This window comes from Octodon degus, unplaced genomic scaffold (assembly GCF_000260255.1).
Source record: "Octodon degus isolate 3935 unplaced genomic scaffold, OctDeg1.0 scaffold00098, whole genome shotgun sequence".
In the NCBI taxonomy this organism is placed as follows: domain Eukaryota; kingdom Metazoa; phylum Chordata; class Mammalia; order Rodentia; family Octodontidae; genus Octodon; species Octodon degus.
The window spans coordinates 50,548-63,581 of record NW_004524674.1 but is presented as its reverse complement, the minus strand read 5'-3'; the positions used below and the strand labels follow the sequence as shown (position 1 = coordinate 63,581).

The 13,034-nt window shown below is 36.3% G+C and overlaps 1 protein-coding gene across 1 annotated transcript; it reads left to right on the top strand.

Annotated features, from left to right (window-relative positions):
- Window positions 1-7,638: 7,638 nt before the first annotated feature.
- On the top strand, window positions 7,639-8,583 carry LOC101585481 (olfactory receptor-like protein DTMT). The gene has a single exon (XM_004638494.1). It carries the CDS (start codon window positions 7,639-7,641, stop codon window positions 8,581-8,583), a length of 945 nt encoding a protein of 314 aa, XP_004638551.1.
- Window positions 8,584-13,034: the final 4,451 nt, after the last annotated feature.

The window sequence follows — 13,034 nt, the reverse complement described above, 5'->3', positions numbered from 1 at the left end:
ACTAGCCATCCATGAAATGCAAATTAAAATCACATTGAGATATCATCTCACCCCAGAAAGAATGGCTATCATAAAGAAATCAAGCAACAACAAATGTTGGTGAGGTTGTGGGGAAAAGGAACCCTTCTTCACTGCTGGTAAGAATGTAGACTGGTGCAACTGTTATTGCAATCAGTGTGGAGACTCCTTAGAAAAGTTGGACTGGAAATCCCATTTAAACCAACTGTTCCTCTACTGGGAATTTTCCTGGAGGATCTGAAAACATCATATCAGAGTGATATATGTGTGCCTATGTTTATAGCAGCACAATTTGTGATAGCCAAATCTTGGAAACAACCAAGATGGCCATCACCTGAGGAATGGATGAAAACGATGTGGTATTTTTATACAATGGAATATTACTCCGCTATAGAGAATGATAAACTCGAAGCCTTTATATTGAAGTGGATGCCACTTGAACATATATTCATAAGTGAAATGAACCAGACACACATGTGTAAGTATCATATATTTTCCCTAGTATAAGAGCTCAAAAGAATAAATACAAATAGAAAGATATAATACAAGTAAAATGAAAGGAAGAACTCGAGGACTAACTAAGTAAGAGAGGGAAAGTTGAAGAGCTAGGAAACATGACAGTGACAAGCCATACAGTTGTACGTAGAAGATGGGTGAGGCAATGATTTTGAGAATCTCCAGAAGATTTTTTAATCTAGCAGTTAATTGGAAAGATTCTCACCCTGACTAACTATATATACTGACACCTGTGGACTAAGCAACGGCATTGAAGATGGCAATGTGTAATAGTAGGTTCATGCTTGGAGTGTCCGTCATTCTGGTCTCCTGAATATGGGCTGCTTCTCATGACATGCCAGTTGCTGCTGTGCTGTCTCTCAGGTAGATGATTGTTCAAAAAGAAGGGGGTGGTGAATAAAGGCAGGAGACAGGAAAAAGAATGTTGTGGGAGTGTCCTGCTTCTAGGTTGTATATGGTTAGATTTTTGACTTACATGTAAACATAAGAAGTGTGTAATTCTTTATGCCTATTCTTAAAATATGTTCTAATGTTTAAATGTTTTTTCATCATATTGTGTAGGGACTTAAATTTTGCCATATCAATACTTGATGAAAAATACCTGTTCCATGTTATGCCTAAGATGTTTGATATGCAGACAGATAGTGAGGTTACGCTTAACAGCCTATGTTGTATGGTAATAACAATAAACTTCTCTTTTGGAGGGTTAACAACCTAAGTTTGCAGACCAAAATTAGAGAAAAAGGAGGGCCACAAGGAAAGCCAACATTTTGGCCTTAGCCTTCCAAGGTCAATTAAGACTCAGGACATATGAGCACTTGTATGAGAATATGTCATGTAACTCAGTAGTGTCCCAAATTTTCTGATCAAGGAGATTATGCCACCAAAGAGGAAAGTGATCAATGATGTAGAGTGTGCCTAAGGTGAGTCACATGGAGAGCAAACACTCTTTTAGGCTTTCACAGAGAGCACATTGGCCAAGCAATGGCCGTGACTCATCCACATGGCTGACACTGACAAAGGATTTACAATCTGAAGTACAGGATCTCAGGATAAATCCTGCGGGGATTTCTCTGACTTTGTCAGACCTGAATGCTACCATTCATGTTGCATAAGTCTTGCTTTACCTTGGTCTTAACCATCCAGCAGAAAAGCATAAAAACGAAGTATAAGAAGTAAAGCCAAGCTATTATGTTGAGTTGTAGGGGACTCAGGTCAACAATATCTGATACTTGCCAGTCAAGTGGAAGACCCAATACTATTATGGACTACTGGACCCTTTAGAATATTTTGCTACATTAACACACCTATTATATTAAAGTAATGAACTAAACAAAATGGGGATACAGATGAATGTCCATTTTGTGTCTGTGTATTCATAATGGTTAGGAAGATATATAGTTACATGCTCTTAATGAATAGAGAGATTTATTCTAATATTGTTTTTAAATAGGATATCATATCTGCATCTTGTACAGCAATTAACTACTAGGAAGAATGTATGTAATGTGTTAATTATTGAAACCGTCCTACCAATTTGGTTTGAAACTGTCTCATTGTTATTTGTTTCTCAATAAAATTATGGAAAAAAAACCAAAATAAAATAAGAAATATAAAGCCATTTACATAAAATAAAAAATAATGATTAGACTGAGTGTTTGAAGATTAAAAAAAATGGAAAGATGTCCCTTGCTTATGGATAGGAAAACCAATATTGTGAAAATGGCTATACACCCAAAATTGTTATTTAATGCAATTTAATAACAGATTTATTTTTTTATTTTTATTTATTTATCTTAAACATTTTTTTGACAACTCATACAGAATTTTACTTAACAAAGTAATATGAATTTCACGGTATTTGTTGTAATACATGGTACTGTCTTACAACCAGCTATTCATATTACCAGATATATACACATAAAACTGGAAGAAGAAAAAACTGGAGCAATGTATAAGAAATTAAGAAAAGAAAAAGTACAAACAATTGAAAAAAAGGAAATGAAGCTAATTAGAGCATTGACTCCTTCTTTCCATTTCCATTTTTTTCTTTTTTTAAAAAATTATTTATTTATTTATTTGTCCCGTCAGAGGTGAATATTCTATTGGCATCTAAATACTATAAGTGTTTGAATTCAACTAAACATCTAACACTGTCTAGCAGTCTATAATATTAGTGGGTTATCCTCAGAAGTTAATAACAGATTTAATGTAATCTTGATCAAAATACCATTCACATACCCTCATAGATCTAGATCAAACATTCTCAAAATTCAAGTGGAAACAGAATCCTTACAACAGCTAAGGCAATCCTAGGCAACCAAGACAAGCAAGAATGAATCTAAATCCCTGAGTTAAAATTATACTACAAAGCAACTGTGATGAAATCAGCAAAGCACTGGGAAAAAGACAGACCTGAAGAGCAGTGGCACTGATTAGAAGATGCAGTAGCAACTACAAATACATCTAACCATCTTATCTTTGATAAAGGTCTCAGACATATTCACAGGAAAAAACATGGCCTCTTTAATAAATGGTGCTGGAAAAAATGGCTCTCTACATCATGTCGAAGACTAAAACTAACCCCATGCCTATTACTATGCACTAAACTAAAGTAAAAATGGATCAAAGATCTAAATATTAAAAAAGAAACACTAAATCTGGAAGAGAAAATAGGTGGAAATCTTGAAGACAGAGGGGTAGGCAGACTTTATGAATAAAACCCAAGGTGCATGTGAAGTACTTCAAAGAATTAACAACTAGAATATCATCCTATTAAAAAACTTTTGCCTATCTAAAGAAATCACCAACAGAGTGAAAAGAAAACCCACAGAGTGGGAAAAATTTTAGCCAATGGTTCCTCAGACAATAGACTTCTCTCTAGAACATGTAAAGAAATGAAAAAATCAGGCCCCATGAATTCAAGACTCAAAAACGGACATCTGATACGGATACTGTCTTCTCTCATGAAGAGATACAAATGGCAATAAATACATGAAAATAATTTCAACATAGTTATTTAAGAAATGTCAATTAAAACAGCACTAAATTCCATTTGACCCCAGAAAGAATGGTTCCTGTCAGGAAATTAACCAACAGCAAATGGTGTACCTGTTGGGGAAAAGGAACTCACCTTCCCTGTTGATGAGACTGTAGGCTGATACAAGTATGGTTGAAATCAATGTAGAGAATCCTAAAACATCCAGTATTAGAGGTCCCATTCTTCCCACCTATTTTGCTTCTGAGTATTTTCTCAGAAGAATCAAAAACATCATACCACAGCAGTATATCTACACATATGTTTACAGCAGCACAATGTGTGATACCTAGATCTTGGAAACAACCCAAATGCACATCAACCAAGGAATACATAAAAAAAAAATTGTGGTCTTTTTATACAATGGAGTACTACTCAGCTATGTAGAAAGATAAACTCAAGGCTTTTATAGGTAAATGGAGGGAACTTGAGGCCATACTCGTAAGTGAAATACATCAGATTTGCATGTGTAAACATCATATTGTTTTCCCAGTATAAGAAACCAAAAGGGTAAAGATAATCCAAAATGTATGATAGATATTGTACATTGAGAGGTGAAGAAACTGCTCAAAAGGGTAAATAATATAGTGATGGGGAAAGGTGAAAAGCAGGAGGGGAAAAGAAAAAAATTATATATTATATATTAAAAATCATATATATATGCACACAGGATATCTAAGATTATTATACTGCTAATTTCTATTAGTTCATTAAAAAGAATGGTTTGTGCTTACATTATATGATCAATTTTTCATACCTATGTCTTGTAATCAAAGTAGCTAACTACTTTGAAGAGAACAATACACAATATATTAACCATTGTTAACCTCCTATTATTGTTTTGATATTCTGTATCAAAGTTTTCATTATTTTTTCTCTTGCAAATAAAAGAAAATTAAATTAAAGAAACTCAGTCAGCTCATGACAGCCATGTAGAAGAGGAATCTACAATGGTAGTAGAAGAAGCAATGTCAGCTATGATCTTGTGATCTATTGTGGTGACAGGAAGAAAATGGCATTAGCAAGAGTCCATCTTTTCCTGCATTTCTTTCCTTCTCATTTATCAGTGTATCTAGAATGTTAGATCATGAAGGCTGACCCTTGTTAGTAGAATTGTTCATCTTTCCTAGAGGCCAGTTACAGTGAGCAGTGCTGTAGTGTTAGACTGCCACTTGGATATCTTCCCAGGGCATGGGTCTCTCTTTTTTTATTTATAATTTTTAAAATGTATTTAGTACAGGGTCTATAGGGTCTCACTACACAGATTGGACTCATAGTGATTCTCTTGTTTTCAGCCTCCCATGTGCTGGGATTACAGGGGTGTGCCACCATGCCCAGTCTCAACCTCTGTCTCAGTACATCCTAGAGGTAGGGCTGGCATGGCACACAGGGGATCGAACCCCGGTCAGTCCCTGCATCTGCGTAAGCGGGTACTTTAATCCACTGAGCTATCTGGCTGGCTCTGGCATGAGTCTTTCATCATGATATAATGCTTCAAAATGATTGATGATGCCTTCTGTAAATTTTCATGCTCCTAAAATATTTTAAGTCATTCAGTCAATTCCCTTATTACTTTCATAGTCTCTCCAACCATTTTTATTCACTCCCCAAAAGTACATTCTAGCCACAAAAGACTCATGACCAGTCCCTAAGAGAACAACTAAGCATACGTCCTTGAGCTTCTGTTCAATCCCCACCTTTACTCAAATATAGTCAGGTGGACTGAACAGCTGCAATAGGTCATTGTAGCAGGACTGTGAGGGAATTCATCCTAGTGTGGTCCTAGGTAATTACTTGTCTTTAATTAGTTATTCCAGGAGCTGAACTCCTCTGAGATGCAGGTTCCCCTAGGCACAGGGATGAGTAGAAGGAAAGATATGCAGTGAGGCACTGATTGTTGTTATAGTGGCTGTGACTTCACAAGCTTATACTTAATAAAAGGAGGAGGATCTCAAGTGAGAGCCTTAGAGTAACTCTCAGGCATCCTAGGTAAGTTGAAAAGGATGATGAATATCTGACATTTTATTTTCTTCCAGCATAAATGAATTATTTTCCTATATTGTCTGATGTTATGCAGGATAGTGCTTTTAGATGTGAAAACTACTCTGTTGTAAGCCTGTCTCTTAGGCTTTGGCAATACTTACAAGAGTTGTTTTTTTAAATATTTGTCAGTTGTAAGTGCAAATGATAGCACTAATTAATATTATTGAGTAACATGTTCTTAAAAGATCACTGTATGCCGCTTCAATATAATTGCAGCTATCTCAGCTATGAAGGCTTTTACTCTGTTGTTCTTCAGCCATATTTTGTGTATAATCATCTTTAGAACATTTAAAAATGTGGTCCTGCTGCCTTCCAGAAATTGTGAGTGCATTTTCCTGGGAGAACCCATTAGCATATAGTTTGAAGGCAATAGGTAGGTCTTTTTTACCCAAGTGATGCCACCTACCACTGCACTGACTTTATATGGGTTCTAAATAAAAATGTAAATTCTTAATTATATAATCAGAACCTGTGGTTTGCATGAAAGCTGCCCCATGTGATTCTTACATAGACTTCAGTTTCACGATTTTTGATTTTGTAGTACATGGAGGCAAGAAGCTCCTTCCATGAGCATCTGCAGCATCTGCTGGTGACGTTAAGGTGTTCCAGAAATCAGAACCATATGAACAACAATATAATGCATATATGTATCTATATAGAAAGGGTCAGAAGTGAGACAGAGACTGAGAAAGATTGATTTAAGGAAGTGACATGAGCTGCAAACATTTTCAATACTAATAAAAAATTTAAAATAAATTAATTCTCATGTATATGAGACTTCTCAGATGGAGAAGTCTGAAATCTACAGAGAATGTTAGTGGGAACATACAGGATGAAGGCTGACATTGTTATCTGAAGTTTGATGATAGTTCAAAACTAAATTCCTTTCTTTCAGGAGGAAAGTAATGTTTTCTCTTTAGACCTTCAATTGATTATACCAGGACCACTGAATAATGAAGAGTAATCTACTTTACTCAAAGTCTACTAATTTAAAGGCAAATCATATTATATAAGATCTAGATTAAACATCTTGAGTAAATAAAACAAGGTACCAGGGCCCATTCATGTTCACATATAAAATTTACCATGACATACAATATGCATATGTATATTGTAGGAAGAATTCAAATGAAAGCTTAAAGGTAGCAGTTTTTTTGTTTTCTCCCATCACTACTAAAATTACCCTTGTTTTTATTTTCCACACATAAATATCAATTATATCAGATGGAATGAAATGAAAGATGCTTAGCTCAACTCATCTGGATAAGTAAAACACATAGTATGTCTGAGTTAGCATAGTATTGTCCATGTTGACAAAAGTATATCCATAAAATTTTAAGTGTCCAACTTTGCAGTTCCATAGTTAAAGCTGGTCAGTCATTGTTGTGAGAGGAATAGTGGTAGCTTCTTTAAGTTCATGGAGTTGTGCTGTCCTTTAAAGGTAGAGGAATGTGCATCTCAACCTGAAGGACAAGCAATAAATATTTATAAAATATTGGTTAATCCAGTCATAAAGGCATGAGATTGTCTTGCTGAAGTCATGAAGGCAGATATTGTTTTCCTGCATGGAGTTTTTAATCTCATAGAGCCTCAGATAAAAATAAGTGATCAACAAAGTAGAAGAGGTTTTCTTGAGAAATATAGAAGAGTTACAAATCAGAAACTGAAAGAGCAAGATATCCCAGGAGGTAGAAAAGACTGAAAAACTTTATCAGTAGGTAAAGTACAAACAAGTAGGTAAGAGTGATAAAAGCCATCCATATCCAATGTAGTAAGGCTTTAGATGGTTCACTTCATTCTCTTTCTCTAACACATATTGAAGAGAGATAAAGAAAATAAATCATGTCTTATTTTGAGAATTCAAATTATAGACAGTTATGATAGAGAGATAATAATTATTTTAATGTGCTTGAAATAAAGAATTTTGCTGGGAACTTAACAGCCCATGTGTTCTTGACAGATGTCCATTTTTATTTGGACTTAACCCTCTTTTGTTCTCTTAAAGATACTGGACATGGTCCATAATGGAAAGAAACCAAACCTTCCTCTCAGAGTTTCTCCTCCTGGGTCTGCCCATCCAGCCAGAGTACCAACCCCTGCTCTATGCCTTGTTCCTCGCCATGTACCTTACCACAGTCCTGGGAAATCTCCTCATCATTTTCCTCATTCAACTGGACTCCCATCTCCACACACCCATGTATTTTTTTCTCAGAAATTTGTCCTTCTCTGACCTCTGCTTTTCATCTGTGACCATGCCCAAGCTGCTGCAAAACTTACAGAGCCAAACCCCATCCATCCCATATGGAGGCTGCCTGACACAAATGTACTTCTTCCTATTTTTTGGAGATTTTGAGAGTTTCATGCTTGTAGCCATGGCCTATGATCGTTATGTAGCCATCTGTTCTCCACTGCATTATACCAGCATCATGAGTCCCAAACTATGTGTGTGCCTGGTAGCACTGTCTTGGGTTCTGACAATGTTCATTGCCCTGTTGCACATCCTGCTCACTGTGACACTGTCTTTCTGTGGGAACAATGTGATCCCTCACTTTTTCTGTGACTTGTCTGCTCTGCTGAAGCTGGCCTGCTCTGACATTCATGTTAATGAATTAGTAATATTTATCATGGGAGGGCTAGTTGTTATCATCCCATTCCTACTCATCATTGTGTCCTATGTCCAGATATTTTCCACCATCCTGAAGGTCTCTTTTGCTCAAGGCATCCAGAAGGCTTTCTCCACCTGTGGCTCTCACATCTCTGTAGTGTCACTGTTCTATGGGACAATTATTGGCCTCTACTTATGTCCATCAGCGAATAATTCTACTGTGAAGGAGATAGTCATGGCTCTGATGTACACTGTGGTGACTCCCATGCTGAATCCATTCATCTACAGCCTGAGGAATAGAGACATGAAGGGAGCCCTGGGAAGAGTTCTTCAAAAGAAGAAAATGCTCTGCTGTTTTTCCTGACAATACTGAGATTTTTACATAACATTTCTGAAAAATTTTATAGCTATTTGTATTGGTATATTATTTCAATTTCCTTCCCCACTATAGAGCTTCTGTTATAAAGCACTATATAACTATTCTATGTCGAAAAAGTCAAAATTTACTTGAGTAATTTGACTAGGGAATGAGGTCTGGGTGACCTGGCTATACCTTCCTCTTTGTCTTGTCCAGGTGATCCTGGGAAAACAGTATAAGAGGTACTTTTTAAAAAATAATATGTGGTACAGGGTCTCACTACGCAGCTCAGACTCGAGGTGATCCTCCTGCTTTCAGCCTCCCCAGTGCTGCGATTACAGGTGTGCACCGCCACACCTGAACTAAGTTTCTGACTCAGTTTGTCTGGGGGTGGGGCTGGTGCGACATACAGTACCAGGCATCAAACCCTGGTCCCTGTGCTTGCCTAAGCAGGTGCTTAGTCTGAGGAGGTACTGTTTTATGTGATCTTCATATCTATTTTTTTTCTTTCACTACTGGGTATCAAACTTGGAACTTTGCCCTTGCCTGGCAGGTGCTTATACTACTGAGCTATATCTGCAGCCTTCTATTTCTTACATTCTTCAAGCAATCCCAGAATCTTTTTTATTTTGTAGTTGGATTTATCTGTGGGATCATTTTGAAAAGTGCTGTATAATCTCAGTACATGCTCATAAAATCCAACTTCTTACCTTACGGATCCCTTTTACAGCTCCTATATGTGCTTCCCTGCAGAAAATTTGATATCATTTTATCATAAATCTCTTCCTTCACTTTTTCAAGTGTAGATAGTGTATTCTGATTGGATTGATTCTTTTTTTTTTTTTTTAAAGGCCTTTTCTTTTTTTTTTTTTTTTTTTTTAACATTTATTTGTGTGTGTGTGTGTGTGGCCAGCTCAGCCCACCAGGGGGCGGGGCTGGCTGGCATGTGGTGCTGGGGGATCGAACCACAGTCCCTGTGCTTTGCCAAGCTTGTTCCAAGTAGGTGCTTTAGACCACTGAGCCATCTCGCCAGCCCTGGATTGATTCTTAATGTTTTAAAAGTCTCCTGCCAAAATATTACATTTTGTTTTACCAAGGAGTTTTAATACTCAGGAGTTTTCATTATATTTTCTAGTAATGAGGAAAAAAAGCTAAAGGCTGAAAAAAATGTCAATTTTAACAGATATATCTCCATTATTTGTATTTTGTATTTCACAATGGAACTTTATGTTTTACTTTCCTACCAGCATGACAGTTCCATGGCAGAAGGGAAGAAGCTGTGTCTGTTGTAGAGGCTTAACATGGAGTTCACAAACTTTCCGCATCAAGGGCTGGGGAGATGGCTCAGTAGAATAAGCACTTGCCTGGAAAGCACAAGGTCCTGAGTTCCATCCTTGGTACTGCAAGAAAAAAAAAAAGAATATATAAAAACTTTATGCATCACATAGAGCCTGTGTAAGATGGCAGACTATGTGATTCCACAGCTCCTTTCAATTTTTTCCTGCTCAAGAAAGGAGAGCAACCATTATGTTAGAAAACATTCTAACAGACATGAAGTTAAAATTTCAAAAATAAAAATTCCTACAATCTAATATAAGTAGTGTGAACAACTGAATAGAAGAATGTACAAGTAAAATCAACAAAACTAAGACAGGATGTTTAGTTTAGCTTCAATGTTAACAAGGACAAATCAAGTTGAAACCAGTCAGTGGAAAGTGATGAGATGGAGGAGGCTGAGCAATAAAGAAGGGGGGGGGAAGTTAAAATATGCCATATGTGATATATATATATATATGTATATATATAAATTATACACAATTAATATATATCCAATATATACTAATAAAATATTTAAAAAGAAAAACGCATTGAATGACCATGTACTTAGCAGTTTTATAAGTGATTAACTTTTTATGATAACAACAAAGATGTGGGAATAAGGAGGTCTTATGTGCAGGTTTCCATTTTCTTCAGCTAGCATCACATGCAAGAAAATACCCACCTTATGTGTACAATTGAAGGAGTTTTGAATGCAACCTGGAATGCTGCCCAAATCTTTCTTATAACCTTCCGATTCACTATGAACCATGTAATCACTTTCCCTCCTCTGCCACTATTACTACTCTTTAGATTTTCCTGTTATTGAGTTTGTGTAAGTGAAATTTCTCAATAGTGTTCTCATATTTGTCTTCTTCAGCTCTAGGTGATGTTTTTATAGATTCTATCATGCAATCATGTGTGCTAGCCCTGTTTCCTTTAAAATACAGCACTCAGTAGTCTTCCAGTGTTTAAGTATACCACAATCATTCATTTGCCTTTGGCAGATTTTTGAGTTGTATCCAACTGTTGATGATTACAAATTCTTCTGAAATGTTTTCCCCATTGAATTACCCAGCTACCCTGTATAAAGACAACTGACTGAACCTGTTTGGATTAATTTCTGTATTCCTTTCTGTTCCATTGACCTATGTTTCCTTCTGTTCTCACAATTGTATCCTTTTTACATTATATTTCTTCTGTGTATTCTGAAATACATTTTGAACACATCTTGCTGCTTTATACTGAGTCTTTTTATCTCTGTTTTCATAGCAAAGTATTTTCCAATGAAATGATAAACATGCTATTTGTATTCATTAACATAATACATATTTTCTCTAACAGCTTTTTAATATGCTCTTCCTGTGCTGAGTTTCTGGGATCTTGGTTACTATATCTGTATGTAGGTTTATTTTGGTTAACTGGAGTCCTATATGCTGTCATGTTTTGTTCTCATGTTTCGGGAATTTCCTGCTATTATTTGTGTAGATAGTCTATTGCATTTTTGCCATCACCTGCTTTTTTGTGAGCAGAATATATTTATTGAGAGAAAAAAAGCTCCTATTCGAGAGAGGGATAGGAGGGGGGCCTGAGTGGGTAGTTCCCCATGGCATCACCTGCTTTTTGATTGATACCTATCAGTTTTGTACTGTTTTTCTTTGCATCATTTTGCAACTGTTGAATTGCTATTTCCTGATCCTTTGTTATTTTAAGAGATCTTTTATTTTGCCTTACCTAGCCATAGTCCTGTTTTCCAGGTCTAAAAGTCTATCTTCTGTTTCGCTGAAGCAGTTTTTCCAGCTTTCAATGGAAATTTTAACTTCCTGGATATCTTTTTTTTTTTTTAATTTTGGTACAGAGTCTATAGGGTTTACAGGGTCTCACTACATAGATCTGACTTGTTGTGATCAGCCTGTATTCGGCCTCCCAAGAGCTGGGATTACAGGATCATGCAACCATGCCCAGTCTCAATCATGGGTCAGCGTGCCCTAGGGGCAGGGCCAGCATGGCACGCCAGTGATCGAATCCTAGCCCTGCATCTGCCTAAGCAGGCACTTTAATCCACTCAACTATTTGGCCAGCCCTTCCTGGATATCCTTTTGAATCTGTTTCTTACATTCTATTTCTTTACTAGAAGCTTATTATTACCTACAACTTATGCAGTTGGGTTTAACTTCACTATCTGTCTGAATATCAAACATCTTAGGCACAACATGGAGCAAGTATTTTCCATCAAGTATTGATATGTTAAACATTACGTCCCTACAGAATATGGAGATAAAAATTTTTTAAATGAAAAATATTTAAAGAATATGAATAAACAATTGCAAATTTTTTACACAGAAATTTTAGAAATCTAACCATATACATCATTGTAGCAGGACAGTCCTGTGACACTTTTTTTCTTTTTCTCGTGTCTTTTTCATTTAATACCCATTTAAAAAAATTTTACTTGTGAGACAATGTGGTAATAGTTGGTATGTTATGACAAGAAGTATGTATTTAGAAGACCAGAATGACAGGCATCCCAAGTGTGACCCTTCTATTACACATTGCTATCTTCAATGCAGTTGCTTGGTTCACAAGTATCAGCATATATCGTTAGTCAGGTTGAGAATCCTACCAACTAACTGCTAGTTTCAAAAACCTGCTGATGTTTCTCAGGATCATTGCCTTACCCATTTTGTGCATATAAATGTATGGCTTTGTCCCTGTCCTGTTTCCCAGCTTTTCTCCTTACCCTCTCCTTGTTGTCCAATCCTCAAGTTCTCACTTTCCTTTTAATTGTGTTATACATTTCTATTTATATTTCTTCTTTTGAGTTCTTTTTTTTTTTTTCTGAATGCCTTCAGGACAGGTTTGGCTGGCTTGAGTTCTGGAAATCGAACCACAGCAACCTGAGCCTGACTGCTTTGTTGAAGCAGGCACTTAAAGAACTGAGCTAAGGGGCAGGCCACCTCTTCTTTTGAGTTCTTATAGTAGGGAAACTATATGATATTTACACATGTGTGTCTGGTTTATTTCACTTATGAGTATATCTTCAAGTGGCTTCCACTTAATTATAAATGCTTCAAGTTTATCATTCTTTATAGCTGAGTAATACTCCATTTATCAAAATACTACATCTTTTTTAAGCATTC

What these genes read in the sequence shown, in the direction of transcription:
- LOC101585481 (XM_004638494.1), top strand. Translation starts at nt 7,639, where the DNA reads ATGGAAAGAAACCAAACCTTCCTCTCAGAGTTTCTCCTCCTGGGTCTG.